The sequence below is a fragment of the Rissa tridactyla genome, chromosome 3 (genome assembly GCF_028500815.1).
Source record: "Rissa tridactyla isolate bRisTri1 chromosome 3, bRisTri1.patW.cur.20221130, whole genome shotgun sequence".
NCBI classification, from domain to species: Eukaryota; Metazoa; Chordata; class Aves; order Charadriiformes; family Laridae; genus Rissa; species Rissa tridactyla.
Window position 1 is genome coordinate 87,036,253 of NC_071468.1, and position 27,803 is coordinate 87,064,055.

General features: G+C 45.1%; 1 protein-coding gene across 1 annotated transcript; it reads left to right on the forward strand.

The window, feature by feature from the left end:
* The first annotated feature begins 3,602 nt into the window (after positions 1–3,602).
* Positions 3,603–22,321, forward strand: CNR1 (cannabinoid receptor 1). The gene is made up of 2 exons (XM_054197301.1): positions 3,603–3,748; positions 16,702–22,321. The coding sequence occupies exon 2, from the start codon at positions 16,763–16,765 to the stop codon at positions 18,182–18,184; it is 1,422 nt and encodes a 473-aa protein (XP_054053276.1). The 5' UTR covers positions 3,603–3,748; positions 16,702–16,762; the 3' UTR covers positions 18,185–22,321.
* Positions 22,322–27,803: the final 5,482 nt, after the last annotated feature.

The following is a 27,803-nucleotide window of genomic DNA, read 5'->3' on the forward strand; positions in this document are numbered from 1 at the left end:
CTTGAAAAGATGGGGAAATCATGACAGCAGCCATGTAGCTCCAGAAAGCAAGCAAAGCAAGTTCGGAGATGACTGAAGCACCTAACCTGATGATTCCATGGATTTTTGCTAAGTATATCACCAAGCTCACTCATTAAGTACCTCTGATCAACCTAAATAGATAAATAAAGTGCTTCAGCAATGGAATACAACATTCATAAAGTGACAAAGTCTACTTTTCATAAAAATGTGAAATACAAGTATTCGGAAAAAAAACAAAAATCTGAGAGGGCAAAGAATTGTTGGGATCTGTGATTTAGAAAGACCATAGAATCAGTTAGATTATCTCATCTGTTACCCCTTTTCCTCTTCTTCCTGAAATGAGAACTGAAGGAAATTCCATTTGCAATTGTACTGGGGGTGGTCAGCAGATACCCGACTGATGCTTTGAAATATGTTAACTGGGAGCAACCAAAAGAAAAGGGAGAACGTCTACTCTCGGGGTCCTTGTCCACCCCCATCTTTTCCCTCAGGCCTCATCTTTGTTATTGAATGGTTTTCTCTCCAGTGGCAGCAAGGCTTAAAGTGCGAGTAAAGAGAAGACTGCAGCTAGTCCTTCACTATTTTAAGCGTTTTGTAATCTCACTCTTTAAAAAAAGCCAGCCGTCGATGTGTTCTGGAATTACACCATGTGGTTGAGAGCCCAACAAAATTCAGATATTCCAGTTTCCCTAGGTATTTGGGGTTTAAAATTTTGCTCTAAATCAGAATAGCTGAATTATTTACCTCAAGAAAGTTGTGGAGAACACTGATTTCAATCGATGGAAATCTGAGATTCAGCTTTTCAAATTTTGTATTATTTTGTAATATATAATATAAAATGAAATATTTTGAAACCAAAACTCATTTTGAAGGAAGAAATTGAAACATTTAACTTGGAAATGTCAAAACGAGATGTTCCCACACTGTTGGAACATCCCTCCACCACTTACTCTTTTTTAAATGACATTTTCAGTGCAACCGACACAAGTTTGCAAAGCGTTTCGGTTTTGACAGGGTTGCATTTTCCAGTGGAAAGCTGTTCTTTCTGAGGTTTTCCAACCAGCTCCACTAGGAACAGGTGTCACAGGATCGCAACAACCTTCCCTTTGCCAAGTTGCTAAATCAAAAGCAAGATCCTGGAGAAGTGGCTGGGGTGTGCAAGGCACGAGGGGGTCACAGGACGCCCCACCGTGAAGAAGGTTGAGAACCTGGTGCTTGAGTCACCTCTGTCTATCCATACGTCTTGTCTCCTGTGCAACTGCTACACTTGTGGGCTGAACTGGCAGTAGCAACTGTGGGGGATTTCAGGGGAAAAAAACCCAAACCCCTTAGTGCGTGGGCATGGCGACATGCTCAACGCTGCAATTTCCCTCTCTACCATCCGAGTTTAGAAGAGACAAGAAAGAAGGATTATCCTGAAATTGGAGTAACTCCCAGTTCAGGATGGGGATCTTTGGCAAGCCATGAACATGGAGGTGGGATGAGCAGCAACACATGCCCTTAAATTCTCTCTGTGGGCTGATTTGAGCCTGGCGATGTCCACTGGACATGAATTGCCGTTGCCAAGGGGATGTGTCCCTCCATGAACGTGGAAGAGAAGCTTAACCTGGTAGGTTGACATTAAAAGCAAAAGTACCCAACCTTTGCAGAGAATGAAATGAAAATTCTTAGTCCTCTGAGGAGGAGAAGTCAGTACTTTCTGAAAAGCACAGCCAAAGAGAAATCTGTTCTGATCTACTGCAGTGTTAAATAAAGTTCTTTTTACACACCACCACTTCCGAATGACCAAACAGACAGACTGACTAATATCAGAAACTTGAGCTGGGCACAAATGAGTTAGCCTTTTTTTCTTTTCCACTTTTCTCACAGGAATGCCATTTGAAATCATCTCCTTTCTTGTTAATTTAACGATTACCGTCAGAGAGAGCCAGAGGTGGAAAAAATATAGGCAGCAATTATGATCTTGCAAGCTCGCTGTGGGACTAGATGCAAGGAAAACTCTGGATTGTGAGAACGGGTCTGTGTTCCTCAGCAGATGCCCTTCCCTGGATGGAGCCCTGAGATTTTGGATGCCTCAGGCCTCGGGGGCCCAGCTGGAAAAACCTTCATGAGGAAGACTCACTGTCAGCTTGCAGGCACATCTCAAGTTGGGCACCCCTAAAAAATCCCAATCCAAAATCTTTAACCCTCATTCATGAAGAGACAAGTGCTTTTTTTTTTCCTGAGAAAACAGGAATACGACGTGTTCCTCCTCCACGGGTGGATGTGGTAGATGGACCAGTTAATGTCTTTAGACACTATGTCAAATGATAAATATTTATCATGTTTCTGTATTAATACGTGTGAAGGCAAATACATATTTATGACACTGCAGAGGCAGAAGCGCGCGAAAGCAAAGCCAGCTGGATATCAACAGTCTTTAGGAACTGGCTGTTGAATAAAGCCCAGATTCCCGGTCTTGCCCATTGCCCGTCCGCCTTTGGAGCCACTTGGTCCCTCAGAGATGAGGGAGGGATTCCCCAGCACTTCCGAGGGCCACCATGGCAGTTGTCCTACAAGAGCCAAAATACCCAAGACAGGACTCCAGGGATTGTGAGGAAAATGGAAATAAACGATGGCAAAAGTCTGGCGTTTCACAGGAAATACTGGCACGGGGACAAGGCTCAGCCCTGAGGGGATGCCCTGCCAGCGCCACCATGGCCTAAGGCCCAATGGCGGCCGACCCAGCCGGCCCCCGGGGTCACCAACCCTGAGGCCCCGAGGCGAGTGCGGGCCCTGTTCCTGCTCTCCCCACGCCACGCCGGCGCGAAGCCGGGGCCAACCCGCCACAGCCCCCGGTGGGGCGGCGAGTGCGGCCGGCCGGGCCGTGCCCCGCGGCGGGGCAGCGCTTCCCCCCGCCGCGGCGGGGAGGCGCCGTCCGCCCCCGCGGGCCGGAGGAGGCGCTGCCTTCCACATTGGCTGGAGACCCCGCCGCACCGCCTTCCCCCGGCCCGGCTCCCCCGCGCCCGAGAGCCGGCAACGACGGGGGTCCATAGCGATTCATCATCCACGGACCCACCGCGGGGCGAACGGCGGGCGGCCGCCCGGAGGCGCGGAGCACGGCCCGGGGCGGACGGGGCCCGCTCCACCCCCCATTCCTCCAGTGTCCCCGTGTCCCTCCCCCCGGGCGAAGTTTGGCGGCCACCGCCGCCCGTCTCCCCCGGCGCTGCCCGCGTGTGCGGGGCGCCTCCGCCGCTGCCAGGGCCGGGACAAAAGGCACACTGACACGTGATGGGAGACGGGCTTCATAAATGGGACCGGAGAGGGGCGGAAGGCGGGGGGGGGACGCGGCGGCGGCGTGTGCCGGAGCCGCGCCGGGCGCCCGGCGGCTCCCGCGCTGCCTCCCCGCGCCGAAGCGGCGGAGGAGGGCCGGGGGCGGCGGCCTGGGGGGGGTGGGCGGCACATGGAGCGGCGGCGGGGCGGCGGAGCCCGGCGCGCCGCCTGAGCCGGGCGAGCGAGGGCGGCGGTGGTCGGAGAGGAGGCGCCGAGGCGAGGGAAGGGAAGAAGGGGAGGCAGCTGGGGGGGGCGTTTGGAGAGAGAAGTCTCCCACCTCCTCCTTCCCCTCGCCGGCACCGCCTCCTCGGCGCTCCCCAGTGCCGGGGTGCCCGGGCGGGGCGGCGCTCCCGCTCCCTGCCGGGGGTCGGCGCGGCCGGAGCAGGCGGGGGACGCGGCCGGTGCCGTGCGGAGGGTAAGGACGGCGCGGGGCTGGGCGGGGGGGGGGGGGGTGTGTGTGTGTGCGGGGGGTGTCCGTGTCCCCGGACGGGGTGTCCGGGGGCCAGGTAGCTGTCGTCCCCCTCAAAGTTTGTTGGCGGCGTTGGGTCCCGGGGGGGGGGTGACACCGCCTGCCCCGACGGCGGAGCGGCCGGAGGGGAGGCGGCCGCCGGCGGGAGCATCCCTCCCCGGGATCGGCGCTGCGGAGGGGGGCCCGGCGTGGGGGGGAAGCGCGGGTCTCCCCCCTGCCCCAGGCACGGGAGAGTTGGAGGGTGTCCCGGGGCCAGCCGGTGGCCCCGAGGTGCGTGTTTTGCTGCCGCCATCCCCGGGGCGGAGGACGGGGGTGGGGGGAGCCCGGCAGCGGGCGGGGGTGCGGGAGGCTGGTGGCGTTATGGTGAACACGCGTCTCTTCATTCTTCTGTGCGCGGAGCCGGCAGCCGCCCAGGTCCCCGCAGGACCTTCTCCGACACCCGGGAGGGGAGGGGGGTGCGGGGGGGGTTTCTCCTCTCGTCCCGACCCACCGGTGACGGTACAGCGGGTGGCACTCCGCCCGGTTTTCCCGTAGCTCTTTTCCTCCCCAAAACTCAACCCCGTTGAGGCTGTGCCCGAAATAAAAGGCGGTTCGTGATTTTGTGCGCAGTGATGTTCCGTTGAAAGATGTCACTTAGGCATCCAGCATCTTCAGAATATCCCAGTAGGTGTTTGGTTGGTTCGTTTGGTTTTGTCTGAAATTCGGAGGTCTTGAGGAGGGGGGAGGGGTGGGAAACAGGAGAAAAAAGAGTGAGCTTTTTAAACTTCACGCAGTGTTTGTCATGTGAAATCTTCAGCTGTTGAGAGATAATTCTGAGTAACCAGATGGGCTTCTTTTAAATGGGCATCTTTTTGTCTCAAAGACGTCTGCAAATCTCCATTGAGAACACCCCTGGATGAGGTATGTACCAAGCCTTTGGTGGGAGAGAGCTCATTACTGTGATTTCACTTTGATTAAGTAAAATGGTGTCAGAAGATGAAGTCCGTAGTTTTCCTTCTTTTTCTAAAATGATCATCAGTGTTATTTTCTGTGTGGCAGCAAATGATCATATTAACAGTTTCGGCGTATGTTTTCTTCTTTCTGAAGATAAAGGGACATATGTAACATAGACCCAGATAGCAAAATACTCTTTTCTTGAGTATCTACAAGTTGTTTGTTGGTTGTTTTTTTTTAAATGTAGCGTGGCTTTTTGAACCTGTTAAAGGTGTAGTAAAGGTTCTTTTTTTTTTCCTTAGATGTATCATCTTGTTTTCATTGTTATTGTTCACCTTTTCTTAAAGGAATATAGCATTCTCTGCTGGGGGTGGCATTGCTGTTCACATGTACCAAGATCATGCGAAGGATCAGAGTGATATTTAAAATGATATTTAATAACAAAATGTGCAACATTGCAAAAATTACTTGGGCATGCTTAATTCTTTTTGGATTACACCTTGTATCAACTGCCAGTGTGGGTTTTCCCTTTTCGAGAAAGGAAAAAAACCCCTGTGACTATAGTAGGAATATTTATTATGCAGGCAGAGTTTATTAAATCAGCTGTAAAAGAAATGAACGTAACATCTTTAAACAGTTTAGAAGATGAATGTGTAATTCGTGATTTGGTTGAGGTTAAAATTAGTTTTGTAGCAACCAGGAACAGCTTTGCTTTATTTTCTGTTGGTCTTTGGAATGAGAGGCAGAACCATTTGAATAAAAACATTTTAAAGCAGAATTGATAAAAGCAATAATTGTTTGACTGAGCCAGCAGGCATCTATTGCCGGGGGAGGGGGGAAAAGTTGGCTAGGTAAAGAAATCGACTGTTTGCTGTGAATTTGCCTCATCGACCATTCGGTGACACCTAAACCCACAGTAATCAAATCAAAATACCTACAAAACTCAAGGTGAAGCTGGAAGCAGGTTATAGCATCGTGAGGATGAGCTGGTGGGCGCCTTTAATCCTGGCTGTTGTTCTTTGGTGAATTATGTTGGCTCAGTTGCATAAAGGACCCCATTAAAGGCTTTCATGCTCTGCTGAAGGAATGGCAGGTCTTAGCCAATGCAAGCCTTTCTTTCCCTTTCTCTGTTCACAGGTTTCTGATTGGGCAACAGAAGTTTACAAATGAAATAACTCTTCTTTTTTTTTAAGTCATTTCTGACTTTCAGCCTTCAGTGTGGCTGTCCCAAAATGCTTGCAGACTCTCATGCCACTGGGAATTTTGGTGCTGAATGTGTTACGCACTAGAGAGGGAGAGCTGGGATGGCTTTCCTGTCTATTGAGTAGGGGTAGGTACGGAGATTAAGAGGCAAGAGAGAACCCAAACCTATATATTCGCTTAGTATTGGCTAATAATTTTGCAAACACGTTGCCATTCCTGGTTCTGCAGGTCTCACGCACTGTCTTCCACTCACCTGGTTTCTCTACTTCTGCTCGTTTTAAGAGAAATTACTGTAACTTCTCCGATGCAAACTTTGTGACCTCTCTCTAGTCATGCCGCTGGCTACCTAGGCATCCGCAGATTTAATTTTTCTCAACAGTGATTGCTCTTCATTTCTTTGCGGTTGTCTATATTGGCTTTATCTGAGTCTCCTCCTGACGGTAAATGATTTTAGATATGTTTCGCTGCAATTTCCCAAATAGTTTAGGCTGTGTAAAATGATGCGTGCTCTACAAAACCACTCATTGACCATTTAAGTGAGAATTTGGAGATTTTTCTCTTCTCTAGCAGCAAATTCACACAGTCTGCTGCTGGTTTAAAATATGTACTGCAGGCGACCCTAACACTGGGATTTGGCCAAGTTCAAAGCAGCTGTGCAGATGGACACAGAAGACAGAAGGCAGAGGGAAATAGACCCTTTTAATCATAACAAGGCTGCTCTTGTTTTCCTATCTATAGTGGAAATACATGCCAGCCCCTCGCACTTAAAAGCAAGCTTGCAAATGTGCCAGAATAGACAGCGACAGCATTTGTTATTAATGCAAAGTTAAAAATGTGACAACCTGTCTTCTCAGTACTGCTCTTTACATCTCCATTTCTAGACTGACACTGTACTGCTGCAGAAAGTGCACATCTGATTACTGTCGGTGGGATAAGAATTCCTCCCCCCCACCCAGAACTCAGGCTCTTTAAAGTGCGTGGCTTTGTTAATGATCGCTGAAACCAGCCACGACCTGTCCTTTTGAAATGGTTATAATGACTTATAAATCAATTTCTCGTTAGAAAGAACTTTTTTTTTTTTCTCCTTTTTCCCAAAGGTGCCATTGTTGCCCATGAAAAATGGTTGGGTTTGCAACATAAGGTTGGAGCACATTTTATTCTGCCGTTTGTGCCTCATGCAGCGGCATTATGGTGATGCACACACCAAGCCCGGTTCTGCCTCTCTCTCTTCAGTACGAACATCCCTTTTTGATGAAGCTACCCACATCCAAATTACAGATAAAATAGATATTTCACTACTGTGTGTGTTAGTATCTAATGTCACCTCTTATACTTCGGCTGGACTGTTGGTGAAACTGGATGTTTTATACGTTTCAGATGTCTTGTTTGTGTAGATCCAGGCTACATGACATCAAATAGTACCTCATCCTGTGTTGACCTGTTTTATGTCAGTTGTATATTCTTAAGAAAGGTGTGTTTACTCACTAAAAAGTACTGAGCAGGAGCAGTTCTGTAGGGAATACTGTCAGTTCCCTTTCAGCCCTCACTGGAGTAATTTTCGGTTTTTTCTGCATTTTAGGAAACCTTTCAAAGTTTGTGCTCAGGGGCTTGAGGGGCTCCCACTGTCCCGTTGTGGTGAATATCATGAAGCAAGCTCTCAGAAATCACTGCTTTTGGGCACCTCTGCTTCTGTTTTAAGCAGTGCAGTACTGGAGTCCTAGCCTACGCATGTACCTGGAAAAATAGGTGGCATAGGTTTAGAGCGTGTATATAGGCACCTATATGTATATATACAGGCAAAATAATTTTTACAGGATCTCAGTGACAGATGTACTCGTTTTAGATTCTTGCTTTTCCCCACAAAGGCTGTGTATAAGGGAATACAAAAAGATGCACAGCAGTCATCTTGCCTGTATTTTTTGTACCTACACTTCTAGCTTGTCTGCACCGGCACTGGGAATTTGAGTTTATGCGTGTCAAACACTACTGCAACATTTGTGAGACTTTGCGTAGTTGTTCCTCTAGGCATGTGTATGTGTTTGTGTATGTCTATCTGTAGGTTTATGCATATAAATATCTATATGTATACACATATACACAGAAATAAGAAGTCGTAACTCACCCCCCAGTATCTTTTAACTATTTCTCCAAATCTGATGTAATATTGGTTGGAGTCTCTCTGCAATTTGTTGTTCTGGCTACTTGGATATCAGATTCTACTCTAATTCTTTCTCACTTCTCTTCTCTCCCTCTCTCCTCTTTTTAAAAAAGAAAAGCATCTGCATATTTCGAAGACATGCACCATTGCCAAGCAATCTGGTGTAGTGGCTTAATATGCTGGCAAATAATTTCACAAGTTGTTTGTGTGTGTGAAGGCAGTATATTTGAATATCATTATATTCTGAATGTAGCTATGAAGAGAGTTATCTGAGCTTATTTAAATTTTATGAAAGGCCAGACAGCTCCAGAAATGAAAGAATGTTTTACATTTTTTAATTGGAGTGCATATTTTCATCCTTCGCTAATGCGGATGGTGTGGGACATTGTATTTACCAAAAGCCTTTCTATCCTAGCAGTGCCAATACTTGGTGGCCTAATCACAATTTTTAGGAGAAGCAGACTCCTGAGGACTGAGGCAGAAGGGATGTTGCTCTGCAATGTGTTGCTGACCTTCTGTGCACTGAATCCCTGCCGTTGCCTGTAAATCCCTCTTCCTTTTTCCCCTTTCGGCGCGTTTATCTGCTGTATGGGTCACTCAGTGGCTCCATTTGAGCACTCTTTCTTCCTTTCCACCTCCGAGGTCCGTATGCTGTACTTCATTTTCCTTAAGCAACTGGATTTTTATTAATGTTCCTGGCCAGATTTGCTCAGCTGATCTCTCCCGACTGTCCCGAGCTTGGTCCCATGTGTCAGTGCGGACAGCGCTGTCTTTTTCTGTGACCTTACCAAGGATGGCTTCTCCGAGCCCTTTGTGTCTTCCTTTGCCGTTTGAATACAGATCAGAAATGGACTTTCAAAAGAGCAAGTCATCGCCTGCAGAACAGTGGGTCTGTTCTTTCTTTACGGTGAGATCAGAAAATCCCACTAGCTGTATCCTGCAGCTTACGCAGGTGTCTCTGAAGTTCACATAGCTCAGAAGAGGAGGGAGGTTTTCGCTCGTGAGTTTTCTCCTTCGCCTCATCTGCTTTCCCCAAGCTGATCGCAAAGGGAATTCTTCTCTTTCCCTAAAATCTGCATCCCCTGCCTCCCTGGGGCTCGTTCTGCTTGGGTCTTTCTCTCTTACCTTTCCCCGGTTTGCTCCCGTCTCACCTGGGCACATCCTATTCCCTGGATGAGGACAGCAGTTACCTCTCCTCGCAATCCCCTTCACAACAGTCACTTAACCCACATTGCCTTTGCTCTCAGCATCTCCTTGCTGTCTCACAAAGTCTTTGATTAAAACTTGTTCCAGCCACAGTTTGTTGGCGCAGGGAGGAGGGGGCAGACGTGCACTCTGTGCAGTTTATGAGAATTCTCTCTGGAGCCTGATGTTTTTGCTACCTTTCTGTCTCTAATCCTTACTCTTTTAATAAAGTTCACTAATATTTTCTGCTGCAACAAATTCTTGACCTTTTTTGTTCTGCTCTAGCCGTTACATGGAAGCTGTTTTCTTGGAGTGGTTATATCTTTCTTTTTTTTTTTTTTTTAACTAATAAATGTTGTTTTCCCTCAGTTTCATCCTCTAGACATTACATTCTTCTGGGAACCTTTAGCATTTAGCATCCAGTGGAGTCTGAGTCTTTTATGTCCTGCTCTGCTCTTTCAAATGACTTCTCTCCCTTCAACTACACGTTGTGTGCTAAGCTGCAATCTCTTCTAGGTACTTCCAGGAGACTGGGTGCTCAGCCCCCATCTCTTTTGCACCTGGCTGGGCTTCTCTGTCTCCATTTAACATTTATGTCAATTCTGCTCAGCAGTAATAAGTGTCTGCACCTTTTGGCATTAGTGAATGGCTAGAAAAGAGGCAGGAAATGAAGCAATTTTTGTTGGAATATTGAAATCCAAGATAAACCCTTGAAAAAGACAAAGTTTGAGAGTTCAAAGTTGACCAGCTTAATGAGTTCCCTTCCATTTTCTTTAAAATATAAATACCATAGCATTGTATCAGACTTTCCGTATTACCTGTTCATTCGGCTTTATTAGGAAATGGCTCCTTAAACTGGAGTTGATTTTAAGCAAATACTGGGTCACTTCTTGCTTCACCGTTTCCCTTTCATCTGAGCCTTTCATACTTCAACAAACCTCATCATTCTTTCCCAAAACTATGTCTTTAAATGAAATAATTAAGATGTATAAAATAAACTGTAAAGGTTGCTAAAATCCCACGTTCATACCGTCTTTTTGTTAAGAAAGCCAACCCCTTCTCCCAAAAGCCAGGCAGACCAGGTAGCTGTAGTTTCCCATGAACGTGACCCTGATGGTCCCTTTGCTAGTTTGCGACTTCAGTAATTCGTCTTGTCTCTGACTTGGTAGGAAATGTGTGTGTAGGAGGTTGTATTTCACAAGCTGAGGGGTTTCGAGTGAACTCGGGAGCTTTGGGGGTTTTTCACAGGCAGATGGGGAACTGTCCCTGCTCTTCCCCTGCGGCTGGGTGGGATGTGGGAGACACATCCTTGGTTTGCTTAATTCAGAGAAAGGGCTTCAAGCTAAGCCTCTCACTTCCCAGGCGTGCACTCTGCCTGCTGGAATATCAGTTAGCGCCTTTATTTCTGGATGCTTAACTCTCGATCCAATGTGGAACAACTCAAGCAGTTTAGAGATGGGCAGCAGAACGGAGGGGCTGCCAGCATGCTCATCCGGCTGGCAGGAAAGCAAAATTCGGGTTCCTTCACCTGCACCAAGCAGAGCAGGACTTCAGCCTTGTTTTTGAACCTCAGATCGCGCGTAAGCCCTGGCTGTTTGGGAGATAAGACACAGCCTCTTTTTCTCTATGCCTGCAAATCACCTGTGCTAGAACTGGTGCATACATCTCACCAAGAAAACTTTGGAGGGAAGAAATTATGTTATTTCTTCTAAAAACAGTGTTGGTCACTGATTAACGCTCTGTTTTCCCCATTGTTTTGTTTTTGTTGTTCAGATCGTCAGCTGCTGGATGCTGGGTGGTGTCACATAGGGGTAGTTTGTCCCCAGATTAGAACAATCTGGCCTCTATCCTGCTAGTGTGCAAAGGGTATGTTCATTAACATAAGTAACCATGTAGCTGTGGTTTCTTGCTAATTAAGGCTCAACTTGCCGAAGATATCATCATGTTAGATAAGAACAAGATTTGGTTCAGTATGCGTGCCCTTGTTTACCCCATAGCTGATAGTGCCTTGCTGTAACTAGAAGATAGCATCCCTCACTTGCTTCTCTCCTAGCGTCAGTGCTCCTTCCCAATCCCTTGCGCGGGGAAAATTCCCGCTGAAGTGAACGCAAGTTTTCCTGAATTAGGAGTGACAGCGTATTTGCCGTTTATAGCCTAGGAGTAGCACAGTGTTGGAGATGGAGTAGTAAAACAGTAAATAGGGTAGGGGTAATGGTGCTTTCACATTCTCGTCAAGATGGGTTTTTTTTCTTGCTCGGTGTTACTGAGTCTTAGAGTGCCATTTCTCAGACTGCACATTTCTTTCTCCAAAGCTTAGAAACCTTGTTCTGTCCTCGAAGCAGTATTGTTCATCGCCATATGGGATAAGGTAATTATTAGCCATATAAATTTTCATTTCATGGGACAGTTCTAATTCCTGGAGGCCAGCAGTTATTATGGTAGATCTCATTTCTCTCACACTTTTTCAGCTGACTACACATGAGTATAAATTACTGCTGTTTCTCCTGTGGCAGTACTTTGTGGACCCTGTTTGGTAGGAGTCCAGTGTACTGGGTGCTATGCAAACTTATTGGAAGATAAAACCATCTGAAGGACTTACAAGCCTTTATAACTTGTTAGCAAGGAAAATGCATTTATATATTTTTGTGCATTCAAAAACTACATTTCAATTATACCTACTTGTCCTTTAGCCTGTTCTTAATTAGCTGTGGGTATCATAGAAGAAATGTATAGACATGGAGATCAAAATATTTTCTAAAATAGAAGCTAGGAAGGTTTGATTGTGGATTTCCCTTTCTTGTTTTTGATTCCTTTTCTTGCCATGTCAACATTTTTGCAGTTATCAGTAGCATCATTGTATTGCTTGTAATTACTTTCTGAGGAAGAACGCAAATATTCACTGTTTCTATTCAGGCTATTAAAATTGCTCTATCAATCATCCTGGTTTGAAAATTTTAATAAATTCAGCCCTTTTTTTAGATAACTATAAAAACTTTCCAGCCCTCCCTCTCCCCCAGAACAACAGGAGAAGATAGGTGGTAGCATTTTAATGAAGTCATGTTCTTGTTCCCTGAGTGAACTGGTCCTGTGGACCAGCTCGGGGAGGTATAATTCCCCCTGTTGTTACCAACCTTTTTTGCATTATCTATTATATATTTTATCTGAGGGGTCTTTATGTTCGGATAGCATCCAAGCTTCTTTTAAGGCTATATGTAACCACACAGTGGAGGGCAGTAGTAAGACTTGCCCCTTCAGCTCTTCACTAATTCTTTTCGCTTTGAGGGCAAAACCTTTCAAAATTGTGTCTTCAACCTTCAGCTGATGTTTAACACCTCATATGTTTTGACCCCCGGTAAAGCAGGCTGGGAAAAAAGGGCTAGGGGAAGTTAAAATCAGGTCTCTGCAGATAGCTAAGTGGTCTGTTTGTAAAAGCCACTCCATCTAGTGGCAGTCCCTTTGCACAGCTGGTCTGGCAGTGCCCATCAACAGCCGCCGGTTGATGGGAGAAGAGTCTAAAATGGTGTTCAGCTATGGGTTTTCTGGTTTTGGTCTTCAAGATAAAAGGTGCTTCAAATTCTTATCAATTGTTTAATCCTTATCCGTAGTCATAATTCATTACTTGCTGTGAATTGCTGCATGCAGTCATGGAAATACACCAAAAATTTTGTGTGCCGGCGTCAGCACGGGCTCTTCCTCATCTTTAATCAATGTTTTGGTTCTTTTTAAAGCCGTTTTAAAATGACTGAGGTAGTAAGAGTTCATTTTAGGAAGGGACGAAGCTGGGAGCTTTGGAGACTCAAAGGCTCTGTTGGAAGAGTGGCTTTCGGCAGGGCAGGGAGGCTCTCCCTTGGAAGAACAGGGAGGTTCTCCCTCACTGCCACCCTGCCCACGAGGGAACCTTGCTGTGACGCAGAGCCATCACCCCAGCCCCGTCCAGAGAGGAGGGATCTGTGCAGGGGACCCTTGTCCACTAGACAGGCTGTGAGAAGATCTAGAGTATTTCATGTAGAGATCTTAATGGGTCTCGGGCAATATGGGTTTGGGTTGCGTTGAAGCCAACTGCAAAGAGCAGTGTGGCCACGTGGAGTGGGGTGTCCCGTTCTCATGGCCAGTGCCTCCTCGCCGTGCCAAGTTCAGACAGAAGAGCTCAGAGCTGAAATTTGTGCGCCACTGGCATGTCCACCTGACCAAACGAAAAGACCGGGAACCAGACCACTGCTTCTGCCATCAGCTTTTCGGTCGATGTCAAATCATGCAACACCTCAGACTGTGTCATGGACTCTTTTGATAACCTCAGTGCCAAAGACCTCCAGTCTTGTTTTCACTAGGCAGCCGTGGAAAACCTTGCTGATCGCTTCAGTGGATTTCAGTATTGTAGCTTATGCTGGGGCAAGCTACTATCTAAATTAAAATAAACGAAATTCCAGTAAAGCGCAATTCCAGATCAGGCAAATGGCTGTTTTACTGCAACTTTAATAAAAATCAACTGCTACTTGAATAGGTGCATGCACACATACTGCTAGAAATTTCCAATTATGATATTCCCAGCAGCAAACAAAAACAAAATTAATGTCAGCTGCATCCCCCAAAGCCTAAACTACACCACTAATGAACTCCCAAGTACTCTCAAAGAAAACTCTCTTTGCAGAGACAATAAGGTGGAAATTACTGTAATAATCTCAATGTAAAAATACAGAGGAAAAAAAAATCATTGAAATTCAGAGTAAGACTTGCCTCTCCTGATCCCATTAACCATGTTGTTAGCATAGCATATGCATGCATAGTGATATTGTCACATAACTCACTGCCACCTTCAAAAGAGCACGCAGGAATTCATGTTCTTTCATTTGTATTTCAAACAAAGGTAGAGGTTGCACGGTGGCTTCACCTTATTCTGAGGAAGTCTATACTTAACACGACTCCAGCAGCGACTAGCTACCTCATAACAATTTGTTTGTCTGTCTAGCAGAAGTGCTCAGTTGCATACAATTTTTGAAGCTTTACTCAAACATAATCTTCTCAACATGAGGCTGTGGCTTTAATCATTAAAATGGTTGTCTTTCTTCTGTCAGCAATAAGCTGAAATAACAGAGAATACCAAAGCCATCTTTATATGTTTGTAGAACTATTTAATTTATTTAAATTTTTGGGGGTAGTTTTTCAAGTGAATAACACATTCTTCACCTCTGGTTTTAAACTGATGTTATATTGCCAAGTTTAAAGTTGCCAGATTTCACCTGAAACAGATTTGTCAGTTGTCAGCAGGGTCATCTTTGCAACATGTAACATCTGCACATTCTACTAGGAATAGCTGTAAAGCACCTTCTGAAAGAAAAGTACCTGACGCATTAGATTATTGCTGTTCATTTTTAACGTGTGCTTCAGTGACATTGCCTTCCCTCGCTGCTCAAACTCTCAAAATTAAATTCATTAATACATTTTAAGATGGTCTGTCTAATAATTATGTTGTTATTTGCTGAGCAAGGTTGTCTGCAAAAGCTGAGACAGCAAGTGTCTGTGCCGTGTCTTAGACCTAAAGGGTTGTTTATACTCCTCGGTTGCAGCACCGGAGTTGCAGTGTCTTTTGGAGGTCTATGTCCGTATATTTCCTTTGTCCCTCAATGTCCAGGCCTGCTGAATCAAATGGAAAACTTTGAACTCTGGAAGAAGTCGTGAGTGTTCAGGTGCCACGTGTAAGTGTAGTATAAATATCTCATCAGCCAAATGATTTCTGCTGCTTTTGGAAATGCTGATTTCTTCTGGTTTCAAGTATTGGCATTGTAGAGAGGAATCCTTTTCTTCTTTCTTTTAGTTTTCATGGGAAAACTGAGCTGTGGTACCTACTGTGCAGGTCTCCTCTTTAGGAGTTGGGGTGATCAGTACGCTGGATTTTGGCAGATAATCTCTCATGGCTTTTCTGGCCGTTTACTGTCAGTTGTGCAAAGTGAACAGGTCGAGTCAGTACAAGCATCTGGGATTTCTTGGGTGTCAGAAACAATTTCCTCTGTTCTAAAAGCATGAAAAAGCTCGGTTTTGCTCCTGTTGCGGTTGTAGTCATCTAGATGTCCCATAGCAGATGCAGAATAACCGTACCACACCAAACAATGATTTTGGCTCTTATTTACATTCATACCACTCTCTGCCACTCCAGCAGTGCAAAGGGGCCCTAAAGCAGCTGTTCAGTGCATGTTCAAGGCGTGTTATATGGGCAAAGTGATATAGAGGAGCACAGCATAAGAAGAGCTATAAGACCTGTTTTATGTGTTGATGCGTGTAAGATGCTCAGATGCTGGTGAGGCTGCTCTTCCAAGGATACCATGACCAGGAGTTACACCCTGCAATTAATCACCATCCACGAGCAAAAGCTGGGCATGACGGGACTCAGAGACCACTGGCTACCTGGGGACCGCTGCTGGGCTCCCCATTTCTGAGGGGACAGAATGTTTTTGAGGTTGTCTCCAATGTGACAAGTTACATTTCCATGCTTCTCACAGGAGCAGTGGCTCCTGGTCCCTTTTGCTTGAAGTTTTGGTCAGAGCTGCACCCTGACCCAAACTTAGTGCCATTTTTTTCTAGGCAAGCATGAACTGCCCTGATTGAGGCTTCTGATCTACAAAGAACGCATCACCGATGTGCTCACTGATTTAGCAGTGCCGGTCACCTTTCCTGAAACTGCAGATAGGGCTGTGTAACAACCCACCTCTCCCATAGCGGCCAAACATCCCAGTTGCCTTGGTTTTCTTAGCAGAAGAAAAGAATAGAGTAATGAAGCTGCATCCAGATTCCTATATTTGTAGATGAAACACCTTGCTAATGAATTTGCAATAACAAATTCAGATGTTAGTAGACCTTGGATTGCTGTAACAGAGTAATGTGAATATACAGGCATACTGGGTGAACTGTGAAACTTAGAGTGCATGGCTCTTTCCTCGTTCCCTCTCTCTCGTCAGGTTTTCAAAACCCTTGGTGCCTTTTGAAAGAAAAGCAATGAAGGTGATGATTCAGTTTAATGTTGCTCCTACAGTGGCACTTGGTATTATCTCAATGAAGCAAGCCCAAGGAATATTGGTCTGCAAGGTACTTTGCAATCAGAAGCCAAGTTCAGATCTAGAGAAAGATATCTTTCTGGTGGAGCGGCTCGGAAGGCTTTGATGAGAAACGAAAATTACTTTCCTATCAAATACTCAATTCCCCACGCCTCTGGTTTTCGCATTACTTCTTAGTGTAATTCAGTTTTAGTGAAATCCAGGTGATTTCTTTCTAAGTGCTCAACTCGCCCTGGTTCCCACAGGTGGCAAAGGCTAGACCTGCACCGAATACAAGAGAAAGGTTGATTTTGTTTGACACAGTTCAACTTAGTTGTTTGTGGAGTTTGTCTCCCTGTTTATCTTAATGAAGTCTGATCTTTTTTCCCTTCTAGGATTTCCTCCGATGCATTTTTCCCTCCCCCAAGTCTCTCTGAAACCAACAGGACTGGGGTTATGAAGTCAATCCTAGATGGCCTCGCAGATACAACTTTCCGAACAATCACAACAGATCTCCTGTACGTGGGTTCCAACGATATCCAGTACGAAGACATGAAGGGCGACATGGCATCCAAGCTGGGATACTACCCCCAGAAGTTTCCTCTCTCTTCCTTCAGGGGTGATCCTTTCCAAGAAAAAATGACTGCAGGAGATGATCCCCTGTTGAGCATTATTCCCTCAGATCAGGTCAACATCACAGAGTTTTACAACAAGTCCCTGTCCACGTTTAAGGATAATGAGGAGAACATACAGTGTGGGGAGAACTTCATGGATATGGAGTGCTTTATGATCCTGAATCCCAGCCAACAGCTGGCCATCGCCGTGCTGTCGCTCACCCTGGGTACCTTCACGGTCCTAGAGAACCTCCTTGTCCTGTGCGTCATCCTCCACTCCCGAAGCCTCCGGTGTAGACCCTCCTACCATTTCATCGGCAGCCTGGCTGTGGCCGACCTCCTGGGCAGCGTGATTTTTGTCTACAGTTTTGTGGATTTCCATGTTTTCCACCGGAAGGACAGCCCCAACGTCTTCTTGTTCAAACTGGGTGGAGTTACAGCCTCCTTCACCGCCTCCGTAGGTAGCCTTTTCCTCACGGCAATAGACCGATACATATCTATACACAGGCCACTAGCCTACAAAAGGATTGTTACCCGACCAAAGGCTGTCGTAGCGTTTTGTGTGATGTGGACCATCGCTATTGTAATAGCCGTTCTTCCTCTGCTCGGCTGGAACTGCAAAAAGCTCAACTCCGTTTGTTCGGACATATTCCCTCTCATTGACGAGACGTACCTGATGTTCTGGATCGGGGTCACCAGTGTCCTCTTGCTGTTCATTGTCTATGCCTACATGTACATACTGTGGAAGGCTCACAGCCACGCTGTTCGCATGATTCAGCGGGGCACGCAGAAAAGCATAATCATTCAGTCTACAGAGGATGGTAAGGTACAGATCACTAGGCCTGACCAAACTCGTATGGACATCAGGTTAGCCAAAACCTTGGTCCTTATCCTAGTCGTTTTAATCATATGCTGGGGCCCTCTCCTCGCCATCATGGTGTACGATGTCTTTGGGAAAATGAACAAGCTCATCAAGACTGTCTTTGCCTTCTGTAGCATGCTCTGTTTGCTGAATTCGACAGTGAATCCCATCATCTACGCTCTGAGGAGCAAGGACTTGCGACACGCCTTCCGCAGCATGTTCCCCACCTGCGAAGGAACCGCGCAGCCCCTCGATAACAGCATGGAGTCTGACTGCCAGCACAAACACGCCAACAACGCGGGGAACGTGCACAGGGCTGCCGAGAGCTGCATTAAGAGCACAGTTAAGATTGCCAAAGTTACCATGTCTGTCTCCACAGACACGACTGCTGAAGCGTTGTAAGGCAGAGACTTCTCAGCGTTGTGAGAAAAAGGAGTTAGTTTGAAAAAATAATATATTAAAAAAAAAAATCAACAACAGAGAAAACCAAACCCATGGCTTAACGTGTTTGTACCCTCCTGTAATATTTTTTTGGTCTGTCATTGTAAGCTGAGCAATGATTGTGTTAAGAGCATTACCATCAGCCACTTCTTCAGGTTTTACAATTAGGGATTCAAGCTAAATTTTCAAAAGTTTTTTTTCTTAAAAAGTGTTTACTGAATAATGATAAGTTTCCTGAAAGAGCACAGAGAAAATACCAGGTTAGCAGCGGTTCCTTTCGGGGGTGTGAAGAAAAATTGTGAAACCTAATTGAAAACTAATGCATCCTAAACCAATACCATCAAATAAGAAAAAAAGCCTTGTAATCATGCTGTTCATTTCAATGTGAAATGTATTTCATGTCTGTAAGTAGTAGGAGTTTTTGATTTTTTCCAAAAGCGGCAGTGCTGAGTTCTAGAGGTTTTGTAAAACGTGTCGTGTCCCGTGAATTGTATGCTGTTTTATTATGTGTTCTTGATATTTGTCTGATTAAACAAAGTGATAAGGTAGACTTCCGTGGAAATAATGTGAAACGTGATATGTAAACCCCATTGAAAACACTTACTGTATTTGAAGAATTCCTATGAGCTATTTTGGAAATTTTACACTTTTGGTGGTCTTCTGTGGACTTAGGGGAGAGGCTTTGTGTTCTTCTACTAAAATTATTTCCCCACTACCTTTTACTTTCACATGCATACGAGAGTAACAGCAACAAAGGAATAGAGGAGGAATGTAAGAGAGGAATGCACTGGTTCAGACTTTTAAAATACCACTGCGTTTATACAGGAGGACGCTTATGGTTGTACAGACTATCGCCCTGCCCTTGGGCGTTGCGTGAATACGAACACTGAAAAGCGAAGGTCCCGGATATTGCCTCCTTTAACAGCCAACTGGTTTTAAGCCACGTGCTGGTGCTGGACCACTGAAGACAGCATGTGTCAGACTTCAATGTGCGATGTTATCACTGTGCAGTCGATGTATACTTGAAGTGTGTCGCATTCCTGTATCCCAGGTTTAAGCAGATTCAGAGCCTGAGATGCCAAACTCCCGTCTTCACTAAAAGAGGAGGAAATATTGTCAGACTTAGACATTTTCTTATTGTGTGAGCGTGTATATAAGTAAATATCTATGTGTGTGTACGTGTGTGTGCGTGTGCGTGTGCGTGTATGTAAGTATACTAATCAGTGTGAGTCATGGTAGCATAGCTAAGATAGGACACTATGACCAAATGTAAACTGTATTTCTTGTTGCACGCTTTGCACACGAATTCTGTTTCTAAAATTGAGTTCTTCCAACTGGCTACTGATGAAAGTACCGTATTAAGAACATCCCGGTCCACTCTGAGAGGTGTCGCCCTGTGCTAGAGAAAGCAACCTATCAGCTGTACTTGAGAATAAGGGGAAACAAGAGGCAGAGCATGGCGCGAGCCCCCACTGGCAACTGCAGGGGCTGTCGATGCTGTTCCTGAAAACTGAGAAAGCCAGAAATAAATTATAGTTTGTTTTTAAGGCCGTCAGTATTCAAATCTGATTGCTTGAAATGAGGTGAGTCTTGCTGTGAAACCAGGATACAGATGAGAAGGTTTGACTCTTACCAGCTTCGAGGAAGAAGTTCCTGAAGGAAAATGGCACCTCTGGTTCCCTGGTGGGGTTGTTTCTGCGGCCTGGGACTTCCGCAAGGAGCGTGTTACCAGATAGTCTTTGAGGAGGGTATTCTGTAATTCCGTTCTGAATAAGAAGGTATGGGGTCCTCTTTTCTGCTGCCTTGCTTTTTTAGACCGTTTCCTCGCCCTTGGTCTGGCTGGTTTCTGCCAAAACAGCTGCAAAGGCAGCTTGGCCCGTTAGCTGCCTGACGCTCGCCGCAAGAGGGGCGACTGCTTCCATGGCTGCAGGCGAGTGGAGCCAGCTCCATGCTGCCCATCCTTGGGGTTGCGTAGGGAAAGAGAGGGGGTCTCTGGCCGCCATGGTGTCCCCATGGCATTTCTGGTAACCTCAGTGCAGGCCAGAGGAGCTGGTAGTGCAAACGGCCCAGCCGATGTCAGGCAGTGGCTCTGCGGGGGCATCAATGGCTCCGAGTTCAGGCTTGGTGAGGGGGCGGCACATTTTAAAGGTCTCATGAGGCGAGGTGCTGAGCAGCAGCTGGAAGACACCGACACCGGGGTACTTTCCTCCTCTACCCATCCTCCCCTGCAGCTTGCCTGGGTGGTAGGACAGGGCACCATGCTCTCCATGGTGGGCCGAAACTGGCAGATTGCAGCGGATTCCCGGAGGACATGGAAGTCCTCCTTCTGAAGGATCTTCCTCGTAGCTAGTCTGTCCAAAAGCAGTCCTCTTGGGGGAGGTGAGGGGGGGGGAAGACCATTTGAAGTGTAAAGGTGTTTTAAGAGCCATTTTTGAAACTGTCTTCTTGTGAATTAAATGCAAACTTCGTGGACTTTCGTTGTGCATTCAAGTTCTAAATTTTACATGATAAATCATGGGACAATGGGGCTGTCTTGGCACTTAACTTGGTGCTTACTGATATAATAAGAAATAGCATCCTGTGAAACGTTACTGTCTGTCATCAGTATCTTCATTTGCATAATGAGTTTTTCTAAAGCTCTGGGAACTGTGTCGGTTCACTTAGAACCATTTATTAAAGAGGTGGCAACAATTTCCTTACCCGTTGCGCACTAAGTAGAACTACTCTTTCATTAGAAAAAAAACTGCTGCCGTTCCAAGATAAGCTGTACTTAAACTTCAGCTTTAGGTATTCCTAATTTGCAGTTGCCTACCTTCACTTAGTGATAGCACAGCCAAATGATACTGTGTTCCACGGCCACCCACACCGTCATCATCAACCAAGCAACGATAGTTACATATACGTACCAACTCCAAGTGTCGCGTACCTACTGAGAAGGCCATCTGTGTCACATGTGTGCAGAGTTAAGATTCTCAACAGTCTAATTGTATATTTGTATAATATAATCTCCTCAATGCTGTGCAATCACTACCCACATCTTCTTGCACTGGCCTTTCGATGAAAACTTTAGTGTGTCTATTATGAGATAGACAGCACATTTCACCTGCTGTTATTGGGCTGAATGTACGTAAATAAGTGAAAAATTAAAAAAAGTCATCTGTACAAGCAGTGGCCTAAAAAGTCTGTAATTGTAGACTAGGACAATTGTTGAAGTTGCTGTGACATCTCAAGTACTACCTTTGAATAAACTGTTTACAGGGTCTCTTGGGATGCTGTTTCATAGTGAAAGGAAAATCTTTCCTTGTGATAATATGAGGTAAAGAAATTGGATTACCTGAGCTTTTTATTTCCAGTGTTTTCAAAGTGGAGAACATAACTCTTTATTGTCTGTAAATCTAACATTATTACTTCCTCTTAGAAGAATATTGTATCATTAGATGTTTGTTTGAGCTGGTAACATCCTTGCAACTGCTGCAATATTTTTCATTAGCGACCTGTATAATAGTTTGTACACAAGTACTGTTCAGATTGTCATGAAAAGTAGCTTTGACCATTTACCTACCAGTAGCAGAATAGTATTTCTGTAAGATTTCCAGTGTATTCCTACCATATCATATTTTATTTCTATAATGTAATTAAACTGTTATTTATTCAAGGAGAAAAAGTATTCCTCTACTTTTTTGTTTTCCAAATTTTGAGATAACAGGAAGCCACGTGATGGTGCTGCCTCATCCCACAATCTGGTACTCTACGTTTTGTTTATAAGTTTGTCTGTCAGATTCTGAAACAACTGCTTAAACAACTTGACAACAGGTTGTCAAGCTTTGTGGGTTTTAATTGTACGTTGATATGTTTGGAGGAGGTAGATTATATATTTTATATTTGTGTATTCAGCACTATGGAGACAAGAGAGAAATGACATAGTTAAAACTGAATCTCCTGTTTCATTATGTAGGCAATTTCCCCTTTCCTCTGTATTAGCCAAAATGCAATAAATCTCTTTTGCCTTCCTCAGATGCATATGTTTGCACAGAGATGTCACATTAAGACAAACACATATACTTCAGAAAAACAAAACACAAAAGAGCAGAAGAAAGGAATACAAACTAAAATAGTGCTGTCAACAGCAAAAATGACCTAAATTATGGTGGTTGCAAATGTAATCAAAGACATGAGATGAACAAAAAGTTAGTCTAGTTTTGGCCAGTGGCAGCAGGGGCAGAGTTATGGGTGTAGGGGTGGGGGTGATGAAGTGGTCCAACAGGGATGCACAAAAGCCGTGCAGGGAGAGCAAGCTCAGCCATGCCACTGCCACTAAAGTGCTCTCACTGCTGTTCATCCACAATTGAAAGGAAGGGTTGAAAAAAATTACAATCTATTTGTGGTCCCACACGCCCCATCCGAAGCCCAATGAATGCTGTAGAAAGGTCCCTGCCTGTTTCAAAGGATCAGTTTTCCATATGACATAATCTCAGATTCATGTTACTTGGGCAATTTTCCTTCTCCACATTTGTGAATTGAAAACATTGGAGGTCCTTAGGGGACGAAGTGAGCGTGTCCTGGGGCCTTGGATCATGGTTGTGCCACAATATTTGTATTTTTAAAAATTAGGTCATTGAAGAATTGAGAAAGTCTTGGCAAAACAAAAGCAACTAGAAATGAAATATTAGTTCTTAATCTTTAACTCCATACTACATTTAAATGAAGAAGCCTGAATATTTCTGCTGAAAGCTGTCACTTCCAAAGCAGCCAGGAGACAATTCCCACAGTATTTGCATGCTCACTAGAAAATACGGGCTATACTGCCACAAACCGACAGTTCCTCTTGACAGTAACACCTGACTGTATTTGTAAGTCCCTTCTAGACAACACAAGAGGAAATAATGACAACTTTCCAAGCAACTGCTTTCCCATGCTATACTAGCTCAGGAAGCGTGCGGGCAAATATACTGTCGTCGTTTCAGCCTTTCACATTAACATCCATTATTGTTTCCACTCTTCTGACAGTTGTTTTAAGAAGTCACAATATCATCATGCACGCACATCGTCAATAAAACATCTGCATTTCGTTGTGGTGGTGTTTTTTTTTTTAAATGTTTTTTCTTCGGTGAAAGTCCAGCTTTACCTTGATTTAAAAACTAAATCATGGTATCTGGGAACAGAGTATAAAAGAAGAGGAAAAAATCATTTTGCCTGTGTTTAACAAAGCTGGCGGGGAGGTGTTATTTGACAGTTCAGAATACATGTCTTCCTCCATTCTGCCTTTGTCCATTGATCTTTATAGGTAATGGATATAAAGAGTTTTCTTTAAATAGCAGCACAATGTATGAAGCACATGATTGCCTTTAACAGGGCTCCTTAATACGAACGCTCATCTAATACTAATCTTTAAAACTCAGTTAGGAGAAAAAGCGATAATAAGCCCAAGGTAATCTTAGTGACTAGGTATGACATGCCCTCGTATTGCTTTCCAATAAATCATCTTTGGTATTCAGAGCAGCACTGAGTTTACTGTTAAAGCGTATTAAGGTATGGGATCCTGGCTCAATGAAGTCACTAAGAATTTTTTATGGACTTCAGCAGAAATGATATCTCACCCCAGATTTTCAAACTATGAATCTGCATTTGGAAAGTGCAATTTTATATTCCATTGGATTTGCATTTGCACTGACATTAAAACAAAGATGAGACAGAATAAATAACAGCCTCTATGTTCATTGGTTGTTGGGTTTTTTTTAACCTCTAACATAATCTATTTTGAATTCCGGTGGGTCAATGCAGAATCATAAAGTCTGGCAGGAGTTCAATGGACTTGTCATGGGAGTGAAGCAATTTATTTATCCATATGTGTGCAGATGGGGTAGAGAACATCATGAACAAAACTGCTCTCAGTAATGCTGACAGAGTCGCTTCCTGACTGCTTGCACTGATGCTGTTTTGATGCTGCTGTCTTTTCTTCCCTCCATATATATACATATATAGGTGTGCATGGTGAAAATGGGCCAAGATTTTGATCTTTCCCCAAAATAAAGAAGTATCTCTACATGTAGTAGTAGTAGTAGTAGTGGTAATAATAATAAATAAAAATAATAATAATGTGAAACAACTTCACAGACACTGATTTCATGAAGGGGAAACCTTTTCTGTCATTCGTAGCCATATCTGGATGGATCCAGCCCAACCATTGCTATCTGAACTATTTCTTCTTTTTCCCCATGGATCTCATTGAAAGTCCCTCCAGGGCTCAGCACCACAGGGATACCCCACCTTCCACCGAGCTGAAGAGAGGGAGAAGGGAAGGGAGCTGGAAACTCCCTGGTTCTTGCTTGTGGCAGTCTGTTCCTGGAGCCACTGTGTGTGTAATGCTGCGAGGGTCTCTGGGGACTCCCCCACGGTGCCCCTGTCCTCCAGGGCACGGGTTTGCGGTTGCTGTAACCTGGCCAGGAGCAGAAACCTCATCAAGAGAGGTGAAGAATAATCATCTCTGCTTGAAACTCTGAAAAGAAAGGATTTGAGACGTAGCAGGGTAATGATGCAGAGGTGGGGACCTGCTATGCGTCATTTCTTAGTTACGGAACAAGGATTAGGGGTATCATTTTAATAGAGGAACGTGGGGAATTATAAAGGCTATGGATCCATCCAGTAAACACTCCTCCCAAACCCTCACGAGGGTAATAATAAATCCTGTAAGGCCTTTCATCAGCAGCCTGGGAAAAAAAATATAATTATTATCTCTGCAATGCTTAACTTGTAACCTAATTCAAAGTCATTTTTAAATTATACACCTACCTGCTACCAATGCAGTCTGAGTAGGCAAAATTAATAACAGGCATGCTCAGTAAATTCAAGGTTTAAAGCTTTAGCTAGAATGTCTAGTTAATGTCTAAATTGAGTAATACTACCAGTCATGAGAATTACATTTATCTGCCTCCTTATCTTTTCCTATTTATTTGAGGGTTTTTATTTATTCTTATTATAGCACTAGCAAAACCTGACAGCTCTGGCAGAGCCTGCGGCCGGTGGTGACGCTGAGCTGCCTGCAGCAGCGGGGCCAGGGCGCCCGGGCACTGCAAAATGCTGATCTGGACAAGGAGGCGAAGAGAGAGGATTTGCCACTTCATAGGAAGCCTAGTAGGAGATGAGAAAAGAGCAAAGCCTTCCAGGGCACAGCTCCTTCCCCAGGCACGTCCTACATCCCCTTTCAGCTGCGTGGACACTGCCGCAGGGGGAGGAAAGCTTCAGGTTCAACCCCCCCCCCGCTCCCACCTTGGCAGCTGATGATGGGCTCCTTGAGGGACATAGCCAAAATTGTTGCAGCCAAGGGTTAGTGCCCATGGGGAGGCACTTGCAAATGGAGCTAGTTCCTTCCTGCCTGTGCTTCATCAGCCCTGAGTGTGGATTGTACATAGCTTGCATGGCTGCTTTTTTACCCTGAATTGTTCTTTAAGAAAAGCTCCCACTTCCAGCTTTGGTGTTTCTCCCTCAGGATCCCGGAGCTGACCGAAACGTGGCTATGTGCAGATGATAAAAAAACCCACAGGTATACAGTCCCTGTAGATGACAGGAAGAGTAGCTTAACAGCAAAATGTCATAAAAGACTCAAAGAAGACCACGTTATCCACCTACAAATGGGGCATTTAGCCCAAATAGTTTTCTATGCAAGCGATACCTGCAGGTAAACCATTTAACCTCATTTTCCCCTGGGAAAGCTGAAGATCTAGTTTAGCTGAGTTAAAAGGTTGAATTGTCTCACTCAATGGCAATGCGGGCAGCAGTTGCATCTGGTGCTGGAAAGGACCACTCCTATAGTGACCGACAGCTGACCTCCTAAACAGATATCTAACCTGAGACCTTTTGGGTTCTCTCATTGAAGACATTCGGCCCTGATTTGCAGTGAGAGTGTCCATCATTTCATTTCTTCATTTCATCCCATTCAAAATACCGCTGGGGCCTGCAGATGCTTTATTTTATTATTGCAAACATGATGAAGCTACTGGCTATCATAAGAAAGGACAGAGGGGGCCTTCAGACTCAGTGCCACTCTATTCTTATGTTTTTGCTCTTTGCCCTTTCTTGCTGATTACGTGAGGTTTTTAAATAGTTGTTTGGGATCTAATCTTAGCTACTGTGTCAGCTGGCCCCTGCTGGGGCTTAAATCCTTCTGCTGACTATGAAAGTGTAGAGTGAAGTCTCAAAAAGGAACAGAGAGAGAACTCTAGAGAGCAGAGTGTGGAGGTGGAAATGAACAGGAAAGTGTTTCTTGTAGGAAAGTGAACAATGGCAAGGCAGGAGAACATGGGGTGATGCACATTTTCTGTGGTCCCTTGCCCTCTGGCAGTTTGTTCCTTCTCCCCTCTGTGCTGCCTCCTCCATAGTGCCAACACAAGCGCTTGCATGGCTGCCTAGTGAGTCAGATCCAGCTGAAATGATCCAGCTAAAAAATAATATTATTTTTTTTCTTTTTTGGACATATTATGCCTGACAGATCATTTCCAGACTTCATGACCTGGGTTTCAGAGCTGGGAACTGGCGCAGGATTTGTCACACGGGCAGCTCAACAGCTCCATCAAACCAGGTTCCTGCTGTGCCAAGCGCGTAATGGTACTTTCAGGGTCGTCTTGTTCATTATCGGAACAGTCTAAAAGTGTTCTGCACTTCCAAACAGGAGCGCTGAGGGAAACTTGGGTTTCAGAGCACATTGAAGCACGAAAACTGCAGGGCCTGCATCTATGTCCTTCAAAGGCAAAGTCCTCACCAGAGCTAAGAAAACTCCCCCCATTCTCAGTGCCAATGACTTTGCTGGCATAAACACATTTATTTTTTTTCCAGCAACAAAAATAACCATTGGGTTGGAAAATTCCCTTTGTCTTTTCTTTTTCTTGAAAGATACCTATGCTCCTGTTGAGTCTTTGGAAATGCCCGTGCTCAGGTGGATGAGCAGAACATGCAAGTCATCCCTCTGGCTACCAGCCACGTGGCCAACTCGCCATGGGCACACCTTGCTCTGGGCATGCCATAGTGAACACCTCTCTGCACTGGTACACAAGGTCCCAAGGCAGGCAGGGTGAGCTTGGTGCCTCTGTGGCCCTCGTATGGCAGCGTGAGCACCCCTTGGCGCAGGTGTCCATCACCTCTGGGGGCAAACTGCTTCATGTTGCCCCTCTCAGTACTGCTGTATCTGTTTCTGTGTTGTTACTACTCAGAATCAAAGCGGTAAGTTACTGGGAATTGAAGCAGTTCATTTCTCATCACTGCAGAGAAGCACAGAGATGCTTTGCAGAAGGAGCTGCTGACCAATTGGTGGGCAATCGTGGAAGCGAACTACGCTCAAGTGCATCCGCAGCACCCAGGCAGGACAACCGCTACAGCCTCTTCAGCAGCATGAGCACTCAGTGCCTTTTTGCTTCCCAAATTTTATTTGAATCCCTAACAGTGACAACACGAGCACTTGGGAAATGTTCACTCTTCGAAAAAACAAGCCAAACTTTGATTTTACAGGCATGTATTGTTAAAAAAAGAAACTGTCTAGTTCTGTATCAAAAAAATCAATCTTCTCTAGAGGCTGGGTTGGTAAATAAAT